This window comes from Oncorhynchus masou, chromosome 3, assembly GCF_036934945.1.
Source record: "Oncorhynchus masou masou isolate Uvic2021 chromosome 3, UVic_Omas_1.1, whole genome shotgun sequence".
NCBI classification, from domain to species: Eukaryota; Metazoa; Chordata; class Actinopteri; order Salmoniformes; family Salmonidae; genus Oncorhynchus; species Oncorhynchus masou.
The window spans coordinates 3221304-3241840 of NC_088214.1; the positions used below are offsets into that span (position 1 = coordinate 3221304).

Consider the following 20537-nt stretch of genomic DNA (forward strand, 5'->3'; position numbering starts at 1 on the left):
CTAACGGGCAGTGGGCTACACGGGCAGTGGGCTACACGGGCAGTGGGCTACACCAGTGGGCTACACGGGCAGTGGGCTACACGGGCAGTGGGCTACACGGGCAGTGGGCTACACGGGCAGTGGGCTAGTGGGCTACGGGCAGTGGGCTACACGGGCAGTGGGCTACACGGGCAGTGGGCTACACGGGCAGTGGGCTACCTGCACGGGCAGGCAGTGGGCTACACCTGCAATGGCTACACGGGCGGTGGGCTACACGGGCAGGGCGGTGGGCTAGGCTGGGCTACACGGGCGGTGGGCTACACACGGGCAGTGGGCTACACGGGCGGTGGGCTACACGGGCAGGGCGGTGGGCTACACGGGCGGTGGGCTACACGGGCGGTGGGCTACACGGGCGGTGGGCTAGTGGGCTGGGCGGTGGGCTACACGGGCGGTGGGCTACACGGGCGGTGGGCTACACGGGCGGTGGGCTACACCTGTGGGCTGGGCTACACGGGCGGTGGGCTACACGGGCGGTGGGCTACACGGGCGGTGGGCTACACGGGCGGGCGGTGGGCTGGGCGGTGGGCTACACGGGCGGTGGGCTACACGGGCGGTGGGCTACACCTGGGCGGTGGGCTACACCGGCGGTGGGCGTCGACCCTTTTTTTCCATTTGAAGTGCACAGTTATCTTAGCTGTAATTTTCATATGCCCGTTTTCGTGGAAGCGTTTCATTTCGTTTATAAGTCTTCATATCTCAAAATCAATGTCATGTGGTCAATCAACATTATATCTAAATAATAATGATGATACAAAGCCTAAAGATAACTTCCATTGGCAATATGTGAAAATAGGCTCCATGAAACGAACAAATTAAAACATTGCAGCGTGCAGGTAGAAAATATCCGTATTGTAAAAATAAATACACTTTAAGTCATATTGGCTACACGTGGCCTGTCTGCAACGAACATGAAACATTGTATCAACTTGGTCTGCCCCAAAACTCACGCTAGCAAACTTGCAATATTGTATAAAATATTCTGGGCCCTCATTTTCCAGCGCAGCTGTAGGATATTTGCGCCAAGGGATACTTTGTAATCAGGTAGGTCTATTTTTCATCCGGATCAGAGCATGACATTTCCCCCCTCTTTCCATGCTGAGTGGTTATGGAAAGGGAGATAGCTGGAAAGATTTTCCTAATAGGCCACGTTGAGGTTCTATTGTCATTCTCAATGGATTTAAAAACAGACTCTTTGTTTACTTTGCTGTTTGAGGCGAAGAAACCATCACTGTGGAGCTTCTCAAAGTCATGTTGAGTTAAGACGATCAGAAATAGTGTAGTATCACATCCCCATAAGGACACACGGGCTATAATTGATTTTGACCTTTTTTTATATATTAACATTTTCAAGGAGGTTTCCGTTTTTGATAGGGTTATTCTTCCTAAAAACCTTTTTCAGGCTTCCCCGTAGAAAAATAAACTACGTCCCTGCCCAGACTGGCAAGAGTGGCCTGCAGGGTGTTTAGTGTCCAAATCCAATTGTATATTACATATGCGCCGAATATAACAGAAATACAACCTTACCGTGAAATTCCCAGTGGCTCTGCAAGCACGGAGAGAGGGGTTTCTCAGCTGCAGGCATGTTAATTAAAATACACTCAAATCTTACGGTTTGGTTTCAATATTTCAAAACCAAATGGTAGGTCCAGGTTGTCACGTAAATAGATTGGTGTTGGTTAAATGGTGATTCAAAAAATACATATTTTATTTACTTTTTTTTATGAATGGAGCTCATTTAGAAACGGCGGTTTTTATTTATCCCTGAGCGATAAGCGAGATTTCCGACCCCTTCAACTCTGCTCACATCCTCTGATATGAAGATATCAGTGGAACTCATCTAGATAAATAAATAAATAATAATAAAGAATAAATGCACCCGACAGACTCCTGACGACAACGGGAACTACTCTTTTAACTAAGCCACTGAAATTCAATTGTACTGCAGAAATCAGTTTTTTTTTCAAAACAAACACCATCAATAAAGCTGCGTTTTTAAAACAATTTCACCCAAGTTTTAAAATCATTAGTTTTTTTTGTTTACTTTAATGTCTATTATATGGGACGGGCAACTAGTTTTTCATCACACAAATTTAATGCAAAAACATTCGGCAGAAAATATCTTAGTTTTCATCAGATTGAAACAGAAGTGCAACGCTATTTGGCTAGCAGCCACACAAGTTTACTTTTTATTTAATCTATATTTAACCAGGCAAGTCAGTCAAGAACAAATTCTTATTTTCATTGACGGGACGAGGAACAGTGGGGTTAACTGCCTGTTCAGGGGCAGAACAACAGATTTGTTTTTTACCTTGTCAGCTCGGAGGATTCGATCTTGCAACCTTCCGGTGACTGGTCCAACGCTCTAAACCACTAGGCTACGCTGCCGCCCCGAGTAAAGTAAATTAGCTTACAATGAAAAGCGCAAGTCATTTTTCTGCATGAACGTTGCATGGCCATCAGATTTCTTATGGTTCTCGATAGATTGTAGCCAGCTACATTTTCCTCATGTTTTGCTTGCCGTTAATCTATATCTACGGGAGAAAAGCAACCGTTGCCCCTTGCTCTCCGCCATCGGAGAGGAAGAGTGCCGTTCGTGTGTCCTGAAGACGATAGCAAAGATTTCTCATCCCAGTGGGAGATGTGTAACTGAAGCACAACATTTTGTCTGAAGCCGAGCAGAAATTTACAAGAAGAACAGATCTAACACTTTAGATCTCCGTTTACGAAATGCAGTTAGATATTTATTCAGCGGGTTTTTTTTTGTTTTTTTATTTATTTAATTTTTCTACATGGGGGGGGGAAAAAACACTGAATTCTGTAATGTAACCCCTGTTTCAATTCTCCCCCCCCCCAGAGTAAAGATAAGATTTCCCTCTTCACCAAGACTCCGAAGCTTGACCGCAGTGAGTTTCTGGGGGGAAAGGAAGGGAAGCCACCCAAGTCTATCATGAAACGCAAACTGTCCTTCACCGTGAGCCCCCCTCGCAACAAGGAGAGAGAATCAGACACAGGTACCAACATCCCACGTCTCACATGGCTATTTCACACGTGTGTGTGTGTGTGTGTGAGAGAGAGAGTGATGGGGTATATTTAACAAACAAACAATTTATAATGTACTTTTGTATTTGACTTGAATACAACAAATAGTGTCTTTTTTAAAGCCCATGTGAGCATCCATGCAGATGCATGATACTATAATACAATCAATCATGTGCTGTACCTTCATAAATAATGGTATATATCTAGTATAAGAGTATATATCTAGTATATATATCTAGTATAAGAGTATAGGAATACTAGTAATATCTAGTATAAGAGTATATAATCTATTATATTTATCTAGTATAAGATTATATATCTAGTATAAGGTATATATCTATTATATATCTAGTATAAGATTATATATCTAGTATAAAGTATATATCTATTATATATCTAGTATAAGTTATATATCTAGTATAAGAGTATATATCTATTATATATCTAGTATAAGATTATATATCTATTATATATCTAGTATAAGATTATATATCTAGTATATATCTAGTATATATCTAGTATATATCTAGTATAAGAGTGTATATCTAGTATAAGAGTATATATCTAGTATATATCTAGTATGAGTCTATATCTAGTATAAGGGAAGTATATATCTAGTAAACAATTTAAAGGCAATGTATATATCTAATTATATAAACTCTACCCATAAGAATGTGATATCTAGTAATAAAAGTATAAATCATTCTAGTATACTATTATCTATTATATATCTAAAATAAAGTATGATTCTAGTATAAAAACGAGTATATATTTTATATATCTAGTATTAAATGTCATATATCTATTATATATCTAAGTTTAAATTATATTCTAGTTTAAGGTGTATATATCTATTATATATCTAGTATAAGTTATATATCTAGTATAAGAGTATATATCTAGTATACTGGTCTGGTATAAGATATATATCTATTATATATCTAGTATAAGATTATATATCTAGTATAAGAGTATATATCTATTATATATCTAGTATAAGATTATATATCTAGTATATGAGTATATATCTATTATATATTTAGTATAAGATTATATATCTAGTATAAGAGTATATATCTATTATATATCTAGATATAAGATTATATATCTTCTATAAATCTAAGATCTAGTATATATCTAGTATAAGAGTATATATCTGGTATATATTTATCTGTATAATGATTATATATCTAGTATAAGAGTATAAACCACACATATCACACATATCTAGCATATACACAGTGTATATCTAGTATACAGACACAGACACAACAAACACTGACTCAGTTACACCAGCTCTGTCACAGGAATGGGCCAGAATTCACCCAACTTATTGTTTGGAAGCTTGTTGAAAGGCTACCACACAAAGTTTGATTCTTTGAAGTTAAAACAATTTAAAGTCAATTCTGGATCAAACCCTAATTGGAGGTGGATGTAAACTTGAATGAAGGAGGGCCACTGGGAATGTGGCCTAAAAGGAATAAAAGCTGAAATAAATCATTCTCTCTACTATTATTCTGACATTTCACATTCTTAAAATAAAGTGGTGATTCTAACCCTGACCTAAAACTGGCCCTGTCCCTGGTCGTACTTTTTTTAGCTCAGATTAAATGTCAGGAATTTGAAAAACAATGCATTAAAAAAAAAAACTTTGAGTTTAAGTTTGAGTAAAATTGTGTTAAAGGAAAAGTATTTTGTTAAATCGTAAGTCCAAATCCTGGCTTCTGGTCAACTTATCCACATTTTGTTCGTTACAGTTATTCTAAAATGTTAAGTAAATCAAACGATCTGAAAATGTTTGGTTTGTCAGACCAGAGACTCTTGTTTCTTGATCTGAGAGTCCTTTAGGCATTTTGACTAAAATATGAATGTTATTTTCTTTTATTTATTTAGATTCTGTCTGTCAGAATCTGACCATAAAGGCCTGTTCTTCTACAACACCAAGATGGTTGTCCTTCTTGTTTTCCCTTCTCCACAAATCTGGAAGAGCCAGAGTTTTGGACTGACCAAGGCCACTTCTCATTGCTGGTATAATTAAGCCTTTATCTGATGTAATGGTCTTATACTTTCTGTGTTAAATGTTTTGGTAACCCTTCCCCAGATCTGTGCCTCCTGTCTCTGAGCACACACAATTCCTTCGAACTCATGGCTTGGTTTCAAATCAAATATTATTTGTCACAGTCGCCAAATACAACCCATGGTTTGCTTATTTTAAAGCACTTAACCAAAAATGCAGTAAAAAAAAAAAAAATAACCAACAAACAAATAAAATAAACAAGCTATTCAAGAAGTGGCTATAAACAGTCATTTTCAGTCAGATTCAATGTGGATCTGATAACAGGGTTGAAACTGGAGTACAGAGTCAATGTAATTACTGTGAATGAAGAGTCAATGGGTATAGGTGGCCTAAACAATGGACAAATTTAGGCCCACACAGAGTCAATGTGAAGGCTATATGCAGGGGGTACCTGCATGTTTTTAGCTCTGAATACATTTTATACTGAGTCATGTTTTCCCATATATCCCATGGGGTAAGCCCAGATCCAATGTCTGGCTATATCCAGGGTATTACTCTCCTCCCCAATTTTAGCTCAGATGAAATTTATTTGAGTCTACAGATACATAAAAATAAAACTCTTGGTAGAAGTTTGAGTTGCACTATAACAATTCCTAATTGTGTTAAAGGAAAACTCTTTTGTTAAATCGTAAGTCAAGTCAAATCCTGGCTTCTGGTTCAGAGCTCAATGTGGAGACTTTATCCACATTTTGTTACGTTACAGAGTCAAAATGTATTACATCATTTTTTTTCCCCAGAGTCAAATTGACACTAAAACAGGGTGTTACACAAGTCATCTTGGTTTCATACAGGGGGTACCAGAGACTCTTGTTTCTCATGGTCAGGTCCAGTACAGAGTCATTTTGGGAAATACAGGGGGTACCGGGAGTCAATGTGGAGACTTTTACTGGGGATTGGCTTCAGAGTCTGTGACACTCTACCATAAAGGCCTGATTGGTGGAGTCAATGTGGAGATGATTGTCCTTCTGGAAGAGTCAATGTGGAGGCTATATCCACAGAGGAACTCTGGATCTCAATGTCAGAGTGACCATCAAGTTTTTGGTCACCTTCAATGACCAGGCTATATCCCTGTTTGGGTACAGATTCAATGTGGAGGCTATTTCCATTTAAGAATGATGGAGGCCGCTGTGTTCAATGTGGAGGACTATATAATGGTGTTACGTAAAGTTTTGTATATTCCCCAGATCTGTCCTCCTTCTCTGCAGACGCTTTTGTCCAAAGCCTTCACCCCATGGCTTGGTTTCAAACTCAAATATTATTTGTCCCAGGCGCCAAATACAACGCTTGGCGTGAATTGCCATTTTAAAGACTGAACCAAACACAATGTGGAGGCTAAAAAAAAAAACGGTACAGAGTCAATGTGGAATAAATAAAATAAACAATGTTATTCAAGAGTGGCAGTAAAATTAGAATAGGAGGCTATATACAGGGGGTACCGGTACAGAGTCAATGTGGAGGCTATATACAGGGTATTACGGTACAGAGTCAATGTGGAGGCTATATACAGGGTGTTACGGTACAGAGTCAATGTGGAGGCTATATGCAGGGGGTACCGGTACAGAGTCAATGTGGAGACTATATACAGGGGTACCGGTACAGAGTCAATGTGGAGGCTATATACAGGGGGTACCGGTACAGAGTCAATGTGGAGGCTATAAACAGGGGGTACCGGTACAGAGTCAATGTGGAGGCTATTTACATGGGGTACCGGTACAGAGTCAATGTGGAGGCTATATACAGGGGGTACCGGTACAGAGTCAATGTGGAGGCTATATACAGGGGGTACCAGTACAGAGTCAATGTGGAGGCTATATACAGGGTGTTACGGTACAGAGTCAATGTGGAGGCTATATACAGGGTGTTACGGTACAGAGTCAATGTGGAGGCTATATACAGGGGGTACCGGTACAGAGTCAATGTGGAGGCTATATACAGGGGGTACCAGTACAGAGTCAATGTGGAGGCTATATACAGGGTGTACTGTACAGAGTCAATGTGGAGGCTATATACAGGGGGTACCAGTACAGAGTCAATGTGGAGGCTATATACAGGGGGTTACGGTACAGAGTCAATGTGGAGGCTATATACAGGGGGTACTGGTACAGAGTCAATGTGGAGGCATCATGGGGTACCAGTACAGAGTCAATGTGAGGTAATATGAACATGTAGGTAGAGTTATTAATGTCAGGCTATGTATAGATGATAACAACAGAGTCAATGTGGAGGCTATTAAATGGGGTACCGGTACAGAGTCAATGTGGAGGCTATATGCAAATAGTCTGGGTAGCCATTTGATTAGCTGAACATGTAGCAGTTATTAATGTCACTATGTATAGATGATAACAACGGGGGAGAGAAGCCTCTGTGGAGGTGGGGGGTGGGGCAATGCAAATAGTCTGGGTAGCCATTTGATTAGCTGTTGCAGCAGTCTGACTAGGGTGGCTGGAGTCTTTGACAATTTTTATGGCCTCCCTCTGACACTGAGAGGTCCTGGATGGCAGGAAGCTTGGCCCCAGTGATGTACTGGGCCATTCGCACTCTCCTCTGTCGTGCCTTGCGGTCGGAGGCCGAGCAGTTGCCATACCAGGCAACTGGTCAGGATGCTCTCGATGGTGCTGTAGAACCTTTTGAGGATCTCAGGACCCATGCCAAATCTTTTCAGCTCCTGAGGGGGAATAGGCTCTGCTGTGCCCTCTTCACGACTGTCTTGGTGTGTTTGGACCATGATAGTTTGTTGGTGATGTGGACACCAAGGAACTTGAAGCTCTCAACCTGCTCCACTACAGCCCCGTTGATGAGAATGGGGGCGTGCTGAGTCCTTCTTTTCCTGTAGTCCACAATCATCTCTTTTCTGTCTTGATCACGTTGAGAGAGGGTTGTTGTCCTGGCACCACACGGCCAGGTCTCTGACCACCTCCCTATAGGCTGTCTCGTTGTTGTTGGTGATCATGTTGTGTCGTCGGCAAACTTAATGATGGTGTTGGAGTTGTGCCATGCAGTCATGAGTGAACAGGGTGAGGAGGCTGAGCACGCACCCCTGAGGAGCCCCCATGTTGAGGATCAGCGTGGCAGATGTTTTGCTACCTACCCTCACCACCTGGGGGCGGCCCGTCAGGAAGTCCAGGATCCAGTTGCAGAGGGAGGGATTCAGTCCCACGTTCCCTAGTTTGGAGGGGACTATGCTGTTCAATGAACCCAGCTGAGCTGTAGTCAATGAATAGCATTCTCACGTAGGTGTTCCTTTTGTACAGGTGAGAAAGGGCAGTGTGGAGTGCAATAGAGATTGCATCATCTGTGGATCTGTTGGGGCGGTATGCAAATTGGAGTGGGTCTAGGGTTTCTGGGATAATGGTATTGAGGTGAGCCTTGAGGTGGGCCATGACCAGCCTTTCAAAGCACTTCATGTCTACGGATGTGAGTTCTACGGGTCTGTAGTCATTTAGGCAGGTTACCTTATTGTTCTTGGACACAGGGTGGTCTGCTTGAAACATGTTGGTATGACAGACTCAATCGGGGAGAAATTGAAAATGTCAGTGAAGACACCTGCCAGTTGGTCGGAGTTTCTAGGTCACATCTTGACGTGAGCGTCTGAATTGAACAGCCTACAACGGAGGAGCTAGTTGTGTGCTTTTGGGTAGTGAAGGAAAGCAACATCCCACTCCACCCTGGACCTTCAGTCTTCTATAATGACTCATATGTTTTGAGATGTGTGAATGAGCGTGTGTGTGTGTGTGTGTGTGTGTGTGAGAGCGGCGTGCATTAATGCGTTGCTTTCCCCCTGCTCTCTCTCCTCTCCCTCCCTCCTCCTCATCTCCCCTTCTCTTCCCTCTCTCCCTTCCTCTTTCCTCCATTCCTCTTCCCTCACTTCCCTCCCTCCCTTCCTCTTACCCCCTAGCCCCGTGTCTCTGCTTTGCCCAGTAGATGAGTCAGACCCAGGCCAGTCCACTGAGTCCTGGGGAGAGTCTGAGGGGAGGTTAGTGACTCCCTGCAGGATGTGTTTAGCAGGTAACTGTCACTGCAGCCTGGGTCCTCGAGTCTACGCTATGCTGCTATGAAGTTAACACACACACACACATGCACATATATACATACATGTGTTGTGTGTAGGTGTGTAGGTGTCTTGTAGTAACTGCAGCAACTCCATGTCTTGTACCCAACACCCTCTGCCATGCTGTAAACACACACACGTGCAGTGGCCTTATAGTTACCCTTGCATGCTACTATGCGGTCTTCCTACACTGTTATGTTAGTCTAATCCCAGTCTTCCTACCTTGTTATGTTAGTCTAATCCCAGTCTTCCTACACTTGTTATGTTAGTCTAATCCCAGTCTTCCTACCCTGTTTGGTTAGTCTAATCCCAGTCTTCATATCCTGTTATGTTTGTCTAATCCCAGTCTTCCTACACTGTTATGTTAGTCTAATTCCAGTCTTCCTACCCTGTTATGTTAGTCTAATTCCAGTCTTCCAGCACTGTTATGTTAGTCTAATCCCAGTCTTTCAGCCTGTTATGGTAGTCTAATCCCCATCTTCCTACCCTGTTAGGTTAGTCTAATCCCAGTCTTCCTACCTTGTTATGTTATTCTAATCCCAGTTTTCCTACCCTGTTAGTCTAGTCTAATCCCAGTCTTCCTACCCTGTTAGGTTAGTCTAATCCCGTCTTACTACCCTGTTAGTTATTCTAATCCCAGTCTTACTACCCTGTTAGTCTAATCCCATCTTCCTACCTTGTTTGGTTAGTCTAATCCCAGTCTTTCAGCCCTGTTAGTCTACTCCCAAGTTTTACTACCCTGTTAGTCTACTCCCCGTTTACTACCCTGTTAGTCCTACTCCCCGTTTTACTACCCTGTTAGTCTAATCCCAGTCTTCTACCCTGTTAGTCTAATCCCATCTTCCTACCTTGTTAGGTTAGTCTAATCCCAGTCTTTCAGCCCTGTTATGTTAGTAATCCCAGTCTTTACACCCTGTTAGTCTAATCCCCGTTTTACTACCCTGTTAGTCTAATCCCCGTCTTTCACCCTGTTAGTCTAATCCCCGTCTTCCTACCCTGTTAGTCTAATCCCATCTTCCTACCTTGTTATGTTAGTCTAATCCCATCTTCCTACCTTGTTAGGTTAGTCTAATCCCAGTTTTCCTACCCTGTTAGTCTAATCCCAGTCTTCCTACCCTGTTAGTCTAATCCCAGTCTTACTACCCTGTTAGTCTAATCCCAGTTTCCTACCCTGTTAGTCTAATCCCAGTCTTCCTACCCTGTTAGTCTAATCCCAGTCTTCCTACCTTGTTATGTTAGTCTAATCCCAGTCTTCCTACCTTGTTATGTTAGTCTAATCCCAGTTTTCCTACCCTGTTAGTCTAATCCCAGTCTCCCAGGGCTGATATGTTAGTCTAATCCCAGTCTTCCTATCACTGTTATGTTAGTCTAATCCCTGTACTCCTACCCTGCAATGTTACACTCTAAACACTGTCTGCCTGCTAGTCTAATCCGCCAGCTCACCTCACCCTGTCTATGTTGGTCTAATCCCCGTCTTCCTGCCCTGTTAGTCTAATCCCACTTAATGGTGTTAACTTTCAGCCCTGTTATGGTAGTCTAATCCCCGTGCAAACCCTGTTAGGGGGGGGGGGGGGGGCTTCATCCCCTAATTGCATTACCCTTGTTGTTGATCATCTTGGATGTATCCCAAATGTTACTCTGTCCCTATCTTTGCTCTTTTCTAACTCGGGTCCATAGACTATGCTGTTAGGGAATAAGATGCATTTTGGGATTCACACCCTGCTCATTTGGCAGTTGGAGGTCTGTGGTCTTTTTTGGGTTGATTTCTTAGTCTAACCCTGTCTTTGTCCTACCTCTTGTTTGTAGATAAAGATGGTCCGGATAAGAAGAAAGTCAAGAAGGAGTCTGGGGGTTTTGTTAGTCCCCGGTTAATCTCCTGTTTGGCTATCCTGTTTTGTTAGTCTAATGGCCCTCCTGATGCAGATGACCCTGCAATGCCCAGGTTATAACAACACTGTCTCCCTGCTCTCTAGAGCTCCCAGCTCACCTCACGCATGTCTGTATGTTGGCTTGATGGTGTTATGAGTGATGCGTTCTATACCAACCTTACACATTCATCCCCTGTCTCCTCCTACACTGTCTGGCCCAGGTTAGAACACATTTATCCCTGTCTCCTCCTACCCCCCTTTTCTCTCTCTCTTACCCAGGTTAGTGCAAAACATTCATCCCTGTCTCCTCCTAATTGCCCTTGTTGTCTCTCATCTTGGATTACCCAGGTTAGTCAGAACTTCATCCCTGTCTCCTATATAGTGTCTCTTTTTCTCTCCTTACCCAGGTTAGTCAGAACACATTCATCCCCTGATCCACCTTGCTCATTTGGCAGAATTGGAGCGTCTGTGTGTCTTTTTTGGGTTAGTTTCACATTCTATCCCCTGTCTCCTCCCTACCCCCCCTGTTTGTAGATTAAGAGGTTAGTCAGAACACATTCATCCCCTGTCTCCTCCTACCCCCCCTTAATCTCCTCTCTTACCCAGGTTAGTCAGAACACATTCATCCCTCCTGATGCTCCTCCTACCCCCCCTCTCTCACCCAGGTTAGAACACATTCATCCCCTGTCTCCTCCTACCCCCCCTCTCTCTCTCTCTTACCCAGGTTAGTCAGAACACATTCATCCCCTGTCTCCTCCTACCCCCTCCTCTCTCTCTCTCTCTCTTACCCAGGTTAGTCAGAACACATTCATCCCCTGTCTCCTCCTAACCCCCTCTCTCTCTCTTACCCAGGTTAGTCAGAACACATTCATCCCCTGTCTCCTCCTCCCCTCTCTCTCTCTCTCTCTTTACCCAGGTTAGTCAGAACACATTTATCCCCTGTCTCTCCTCCCCTCTCTCTCTCTCTTTACCCAGGTTAGTCAGAACACATTTATCCCCTGTCTCTCTCTCTCTCTCTCTCTTACCCAGGTTAGTCAGAACACATTTATCCCTGTCTCCTCCTACCCCCCTCTCCCCCCCCTCTCTCTCTCTCTCTTACCCAGGTTAGTCAGAACACATTCATCCCCTGTCTCCTCTCCCCTCTCCTCTCTCCTCTCTCTCTCTTACCCAGGTTAGTCAGAACACATTCATCCCCTGTCTCCTCTTCCTCTCATATCCTCTTAGAGATCTCTCTCTTACCCAGGTTAGTCAGAACACATTTATCGGCCTTGTCTCTCTCTCCTCTCAACGGCCTTGTTGATAACGGACCCAGGTTAGTCAGAACGGCCTTGTTGATAACGGACCTCTCTCTACCGGCCTTGTTGATAACGGACTCTCCGGTCAGCGGCCTTGTTGATAACGGACCTCCCGGTTAGTCGGCCTTGATACACATTCATAACGGACCTCCCGGTACAGCGGCCTTGTGATAACGGACCTCCCGGTACAGCGGCCTTGTTGATAACGGACCTCCCGGTACAAGGCCTTGTTGATAACGGACCTTCATCCTTGTTGATAACGGACCTCCCGGTACCGGCCTTGTTGATAACGGACACTCCCGGTAGAGCGGCCTTGTTGATAACGGACCTCCCGGTACAGCGGCCTTGTTGATAACGGACCTCCCGGTACAGCGGCCTTGTTGATAACGGACCTCCCGGTACAGCGGCCTTGTTGATAACGGACCTCCCGGTACAACGGCCTTGTTGATAACGGACCTCCCGGTACAACGGCCTTGTTGATAACGGACCTCCCGGTACAACGGCCTTGTTGATACCGGACCTCCCGGTAACGGACCTCCCGGTACGCGCCTTGTTGATAACGGACCTCCCGGTACAGCGGCCTTGTTGATAACGGACCTCCCGGTACAGCGGCCTTGTTGATAACGGACCTCCCGGTACAGCGGCCTTGTTGATAACGGACCTCCCGGTACAGCGGCCTTGTTGATAACGGACCTCCCGGTACAGCGGCCTTGTTGATAACGGACCAGCGGCCTTGTTGATAACGGACCTCCCGGTACAACGGCCTTGTTGATAACGGACCTCCCGGTACAGCGGCCTTGTTGATAACGGACCTCCCGGTACAACGGCCTTGTTGATAACGGACCTCCCGGTACAACGGCCTTGTTGATAACGGGCCTCCCTGTTATCAGATTTAAAAAATAAACACTTCCTCTGAGTTATTTCTCTCTCCCCTCCCTCCCCCTCAGACTCGACCCCTAGCCACCCGTCCCAGGCACCCCCGGTGCAGAAGAAAGTCCCCAGCAGCACGGCCTCCAGAGCGAGGGACAAGGTGAACAAGAGGAACGAGCGTGGCGAGACGCCGCTACACATGGCCGCCATACGAGGGGATGCCAAACATGTCAAGGAGATAATCAGCCTGGGGGCTGATGTCAACGTCAAAGACTTCGCAGGTAAAGGAACACCTGACCAATCGTTGTAAACTAGAAAGATCAGAGTAACTTTTTAAATATGTACATACACATTTTAATCATTGACCAGGCACTTTTATCCAAAGTGGCTTTGCTTATAACACCTAAACCCACACACACACATTTCACCTTACCGTGGAATGCTTACTTACAAGCCTTAACCAACAGTGCATTTCAAGAAAAAATTATTTGAGAAAAGATTTAAATGAATAAATATAAAAAATAACACAAGAAATTGACGTACCAATAACGAGGCTATATGCGGGGGGGTCATTTACCAGGTGCTCTTATCCAGAATGGCTTGCTATAATGCTTAAACCCACATTCTCACTCCTCTCCCTGTGGACCCATAAGGCTGCAACTCATTAGGCGCTGAACTGTTACAGTTTCCCCTTCGAAAGACAATTTCTTTCTTCCATCAGGCTGGACCCCTCTTCACGAGGCATGTAACCTTGGTTACTACGACGTGGCCAAGGTTCTGATCGCGGCCGGCGCAGAAGTCAACACCCAGGGTCTGGACGATGACACGCCGCTCCACGATGCCTCCAGTAGTGGACATACAGACGTAGGTTGACCTCCTTGACCTGGCCTGGCCTGACCTCCCTGGCCTGACCTCCCTGACCAGGCCTGGCCTGACCTCCTGGCCTGACCTGGCCTGACCTCCCTGGCCTGACCTCCCTGGCCTGACCTCCTGGCCTGACCTGTCCTGACCTCCCTGGCCTGGCCTGACCTCCCTGGCCTGGCCTGACCTCCCTGGCCTGACCTGACCTCCCTGACCTGACCTCCCCCCGGCCTGACCTGGCCTGACCTCCCCGGCCTGACCTGACCTGAGCTCCCCGGCCTGACCTGGCCTGACCTCCCTAACCTGGCCTGGCCTAACCTGACCTCCCTGGCCTGGCCTGGCCTGACCTCCCTGGCCTGACCTCCCTGGCCTGGCCTGACCTCCCTGGCCTGGCCTGACCTCCCTGGCCTGGCCTGACCTCCCCGGCCTGGCCTGACCTCCCCCTGGCCTGGCCTGAGCTCCCCGGCCTGACCTGACCTGAGCTCCCGGCCTGACCTGGCCTGACCTCCCCCGGCCTGGCCTGACCCCCGGCCTGGCCTGACCTCCCCGGCCTGGCCTGACCTCCCCCGGCCTGGCCTGACCTCCCCCGGCCTGGCCTGACCTCCCCCGGCCTGGCCTGACCTCTCCCGGCCTGGCCTGACCTCTCCCGGCCTGGCCTGACCTCCCCCGGCCTGGCCTGACCTCCCCCGGCCTGGCCTGACCTCCCTGGCCTGGCCTGACCTCCCCGGCCTGGCCTGGCCTGACCTCCCTGGCCTGGCCTGACCGGCCTGGCCTGGCCTGACCTCCCTGGCCTGGCCTGACCGGCCTGACCGACCTGACCTGACCTCACTGGCCTGACCTCCCGGCCTGGCCTGACCTCCCGGCCTGACCTGACCTCCCTGGCCTGGCCTCCCTGACCTGGCCTGACCTCCCTGACCTGACCTCCCAGTGTACCGCCGCTGGTTCTCTTAACATGGGAGTACTGCTTAGATTGAAACTTACTTACCCTTTTTATTGACTTTATTCAGGAATTATCTGGGATCCTTGAGCTCTTGGAGATAAGAGACGATTTACATTTTTTTTTTGTACTTTTTTTTTTAAATTTACACTGACATAAATATTCACAAAGATGAACAAACTGGACCTTGAGAGAGCGAGAAACACCTCTCCTATCCCCCGAGAGAGAGAAACACCTGTCCTATCCCCCGAGAGAGGTTCACCTGTCCTATCCCCGAGAGAGAGAGAAATCACCTGTCCTATCCCCCGAGAGAGAGGGATCACCTGTCCTATCCCCCTATCCCCCGAGAGAGAGGAGGATCACCTGTCCTATCCCCGAGAGAGAGAGAAAGTCACCTGTCCTATCCCCCGAGAGAGAGGATCACCTGTCTTATCCCCCGAGAGAGAGAAAGTCACCTGTCCTATCCCCGAGAGAGTCACCTGTCCTATCCCCCGAGAGAGAGAGAAATCACCTGTCCTATCCCCCGAGAGAGAGATAATCACCTGTCCTATCCCCCGAGAGAGAGAGATAAATCACCTGTCCTATCCCCCGAGAGAGAGAGAAATCACCTGTCCTATCCCCCGAGAGAGAGATCACCTGTCCTATCCCCGAGAGAGAGATCACCTGTCCTATCCCCCGAGAGAGATGATCACCTGTCCTATCCCCGAGAGAGAGATAAACACCTGTCCTATCCCCCGAGAGAGAGAAAGTCACCTGTCCTATCCCCCCCCAGAGAGATGATCACCTGTCCTATCCCCCGAGAGAGAGATATAATCACCTGTCCTATCCCCCAAGAGAGATAATCACCTGTCCTATCCCCCGAGAGAGAGAGATGTTCACCTGTCCTATCCCCCAGAGAGAGATAATCACCTGTCCTATCCCCCAGAGAGAGAAAGTCACCTGTCCTATCCCCCGAGAGAGATAAGTCACCTGTCCTATCCCCCAGAGAGATAATAACCTGTCCTATCCCCCAGATAATCACCTGTCCTATCCCCCGAGAGATAATAACCTGATCCCCCAGACACCTGTCCTATCCCCCGAGAGAGAGAGATCACCTGTCCTATCCCCCGAGAGAGAGAGATGATCACCTGTCCTATCCCCCGAGAGAGAGAGAGATCACCTGTCCTATCCCCCGAGAGAGAAATCACCTGTCCTATCCCCCAGAGAGAGAGAGATCACCTGTCCTATCCCCGAGAGAGAGAATAACCTGTCCTATCCCCCGAGAGAGAGGATCACCTGTCCTATCCCCCGAGAGAGAGAGAGGATCACCTGTCCTATCCCCCGAGAGAGAGGATCACCTGTCCTATCCCCCGAGAGAGAGAGAATCACCTGTCCTATCCCCCGAGAGAGATAAGTCACCTGTCCTATCCCCCAAGAGAGAAAGTCACCTGTCCTATCCCCCAAGAGAGATCAGAGAGGTCACCTGTCCTATCCCCCGAGAGAGTCACCTGTCCTATCCCCCGAGAGAGATGATCACCTGTCCTATCCCCCGAGAGAGAGATAAAAACCTGTCCTATCCCCCGAGAGAGAAGAGTCACCTGTCCTATCCCCCGAGAGAGATGATCACCTGTCCTATCCCCCAAGAGAGAGGATCACCTGTCCTATCCCCCAAGAGAGAGAGTCACCTGTCCTATCCCCCAAGAGAGAGGGTCACCTGTCCTATCCCCCAAGAGAGAGATGGTCACCTGTCCTATCCCCCGAGAGAGAGAGAGATAATCACCTGTCCTATCCCCCGAGAGAGATGAAAGTCACCTGTCCTATCCCCCGAGAGAGAGTGCACCTGTCCTATCCCCCGAGAGAGAGGAGATAATCACCTGTCCTATCCCCCCCAAGAGAGATGATCACCTGTCCTATCCCCCGAGAGAGAAAATCACCTGTCCTATCCCCCGAGAGAGAGAGAGATCATCACCTGTCCTATCCCCTGAGAGAGAGTCACCTGTCCTATCCCCCGAGAGAGATGATCACATGTCCTATCCCCCGAGAGAGAGAGAGAGATAAAAACCTGTCCTATCCCCCGAGAGAGAGAGTCCTATCCCCCGAGAGAGATATCACCTGTCCTATCCCCCGAGAGAGAGAGAAAGTCACCTGTCCTATCCCCCGAGAGAGATGATCACCTGTCCTATCCCCCGAGAGAGAGAGAGATAATCACCTGTCCTATCCCCCAAGAGAGAGAGTCACCTGTCCTATCCCCCGAGAGACCTGTCCTATCCCCCGAGAGAGAGAGAGATAATTCACCTGTCCTATCCCCCAAGAGAAAGCACCTGTCCTATCCCCCAAGAGAGAGAGAGTCACCTGTCCTATCCCCCGAGAGAGAGATGATCACCTGTCCTATCCCCGAGAGAGAGGATCACCTGTCCTATCCCCCGAGAGAGAAAGATAATCACCTGTCCTATCCCCCGAGAGAGAGAGAAAGTCACCTGTCCTATCCCCCGAGAGAGAGAGAGAGTCACCTGTCCTATCCCCCGAGAGAGAGAGGGTCACCTGTCCTATCCCCCGAGAGAGAGGGTCACCTGTCCTATCCCCCGAGAGAGAGAGAGGTCACCTGTCCTATCCCCACCTGCCCTATCCCCCGAGAGAGATAATCACCTGTCCTATCCCCTGAGAGAGATAATCACCTGTCCTATCCCCCAAGAGAGAGGGTCACCTGACCTATCCCCGGAGAGAGAGAGGGTTACCTGTCCTATCCCCCGAGAGAGATGATCACCTGTCCCATCCCCCGAGAGAGATGATCACCTGTCCTATCCCCCGAGAGAGATGATCACCTGTCCTATCCCCCGAGAGAGAAGAGATAATCACCTGTCCCATCCCCCGAGAGAGATGATCACCTGTCCTATCCCCCGAGAGAAGAGATAATCACCTGTCCCATCCCCCGAGAGAGATGATCACCTGTCCTATCCCCCAAGAGAGAGGATTACCTGTCCTATCCCCCGAGAGAGAGAGATGCTCACCTGTCCTATCCCCCTGAGAGATATGTTCACCTGTCCTATCCCCCGAGAGAGATGATCACCTGTCCTATCCCCCTGAGAGATATGTTCACCTGTCCTATCCCCCTTCGTATAGATTGTGAAGCTGCTGCTGAGACATGGAGGCAATGCGTTCCAGGCCAACAAGAGAGGGGAGCGGCCCGTGGACATCGCTGATTCCCACGAGCTGGAGCTCCTCCTAAAGGGAGAGGTGCCCCTCTCAGACCCAGAGGACAGCTCCTCAGGTAGGGTGTCCTGTAGAGGACAGCTCCTCGGTTAGGGTGTCCTATAGAGGACAGCTCCTCAGGTAGGGTGTCCTGTAGAGGACAGCTCCTCGGTTAGGGTGTCCTATAGAGGACAGCTCCTCAGGTAGGGTGTCCTGTAGAGGACAGCTCCTCGGTTAGGGTGTCCTATAGAGGACAGCTCCTCAGGTAGGGTGTCCTGTAGAGGACAGCTCCTCGGTTAGGGTGTCCCGTAGAGGACAGCTCCTCGGTTAGGGTGTCCCGTAGAGGACAGCTCCTCGGTTAGGGTGTCCCGTAGAGGACAGCTCCTCGGTTAGGGTGTCCCGTAGAGGACAGCTCCTCGGTTAGGGTGTCCCGTAGAGGACAGCTCCTCGGTTAGGGTGTCCCGTAGAGGACAGCTCCTCGGTTAGGGTGTCCCGTAGAGGACAGAGGGTGTCCGTAGAGGACAGCTTTTAGGGTGTCCTGTAGAGGATGAGGATTTTTTGACGACTTTCGAGTTGTAAGACATGTATAAAAGCAACAGATACCATTAATAAGAAGGGGCTAGAAACGTCTTATATGGTGAGCTACCGAGTAGCGAGGACAGGCAAGCCCCAAACTATTGTGGAGGACTTCATTTGTTGTTGTTATTTGTGCCCTGGTCCTATAAGAGCTCTTTGTCACTTCCCACGAGCTTGACAAAAACTTATTAAACACACATTCTTCTGTTTAATACATGTTGGTTAGAGTGTAGGGTCCGCAAGTGGTTAGAGTGTTGGGGTGGCAGGTAGCCTAGTGGTTAGAGTTAAACAGGTAGCCTAGTGGTTAGAGTGTTGGGGTGGCAGGTAGCCTAGTGGTTAGAGTGTTGGGGTGGCAGGTAGCCTATGGTTAGAGTGTGGTAGCCTAGTGGTTAGAGTGTTGGGGTGGCAGGGTAGCCTAGTGGTTAGAGTGTAGAGGAGGCAGGTAGCCTAGTGGTTAGAGAGGAGGCTGGTAGCCTAGTGGTTAGAGTGTAGGGAGACAGGTAGCCTAGTGGTTAGAGTGTTGGGGTGGCAGGTAGCCTAGTGGTTAGAGTGTAGAGGTGGCAGGTAGCCTAGTGGTTAGAGTGTTGGGGTGGCAGGTAGCCTAGTAGTTAGAGTGTAGAGGAGACAGGTAGCCTAGTGGTTAGAGTGTTGGGGTGGCAGGTAGCCTAGTGGTTAGAGTGTAGAGGCGGCAGGTAGCCTAGTGGTTAGAGTGTTGGGGTGGCAGGTAGCCTAGTAGTTAGAGTGTAGAGGAGACAGGTAGCCTAGTGGTTAGAGTGTTGGGGTGGCAGGTAGACTAGTGGTTAGAGTGTTGGGGTGGCAGGTAGCCTAGTGGTTAGAGTGTAGAGGCGGCAGGTAGCCTAGTGGGTAGAGTGTTGGGGTGGCAGGTAGCCTAGTGGTTAGAGTGTAGAGGAGACAGGAGGATGACGCTTGGCATTGCGCAAACAGGCAGTTTGGATTTTGAGTTCGCAACCGAGGACATGCTATTTTTAATCGCTACTCGCTTCAGCACTCTGCGTTCTGTGAGCTTGTGTGGCCTACCACTTTGCGCCTGAGCCGTTGTTGCTCCTAGACGTTTCCACTACACAATAGCAGCACTTACAGATGACCAGGGCAGAAATTTGAACATCTGAAAAGGTGCCAATCATATGGAGGTGCCACATGGAAAGTCACCGAGCTCTTCAGTAAGGCCATTGTACTACCGGTGTTTGTCTATGGAGATTGCATGGATTTTATAAACCTGTTGGCCACAGGTGTGGCTGAAATAGTCGAACCCACTCATTTGAAGTTTTGTCCACATACTTTTGGCAATGTAGTGTTGCTGGCAAGTGTCGCTAACTAGCTTATTTACATCAATTTGATGCAGCCAAGACAGACACTACCAGATGAGATTGCCCATCGCAGGAACAAGTTTGTCTAACTTACTCCAGTTGGTTTGGCGACTTTCTCTCTCTGAAAATCCAATTGTATTCATCACCCTAACATGAAACGCTTACTTACAAGCCCTTAATTAACCAACAATGCCGTTTTAAGAAAATGGAGTTAAGAAAATATTTACTAAATTAACTCAAGTAAAAAAAAAAATAATAGTAACGCAATAAAATTACAATAGAGGCTGTATACAGGTTGTCGAGGTCATTTTTAGGGGTAAAGTGAGTAGGGCTTTTCTGTCTGTGCTGAAACAACAAGCAGAGTGCACTGCCTTTCCTGAGCAACTTCCCATTCTGTATTTCGACAATCCGGACATCTGAAAAAAATATTA

General features: G+C 47.5%; 1 protein-coding gene across 1 annotated transcript in view; it reads left to right on the forward strand.

The window, feature by feature from the left end:
• LOC135518641 (ankyrin repeat domain-containing protein 12-like) overlaps positions 1-20537 on the forward strand; it is a 66559-nt gene that overhangs the window by 29701 nt on the left and 16321 nt on the right. Inside the window, 8 exon segments of the mRNA XM_064943790.1 lie at positions 2894-3050; positions 9077-9160; positions 11010-11060; positions 11063-11098; positions 11101-11145; positions 13314-13517; positions 13958-14100; positions 18134-18281. Coding sequence (XP_064799862.1) covers positions 2894-3050; positions 9077-9160; positions 11010-11060; positions 11063-11098; positions 11101-11145; positions 13314-13517; positions 13958-14100; positions 18134-18281 — 868 coding nt within the window.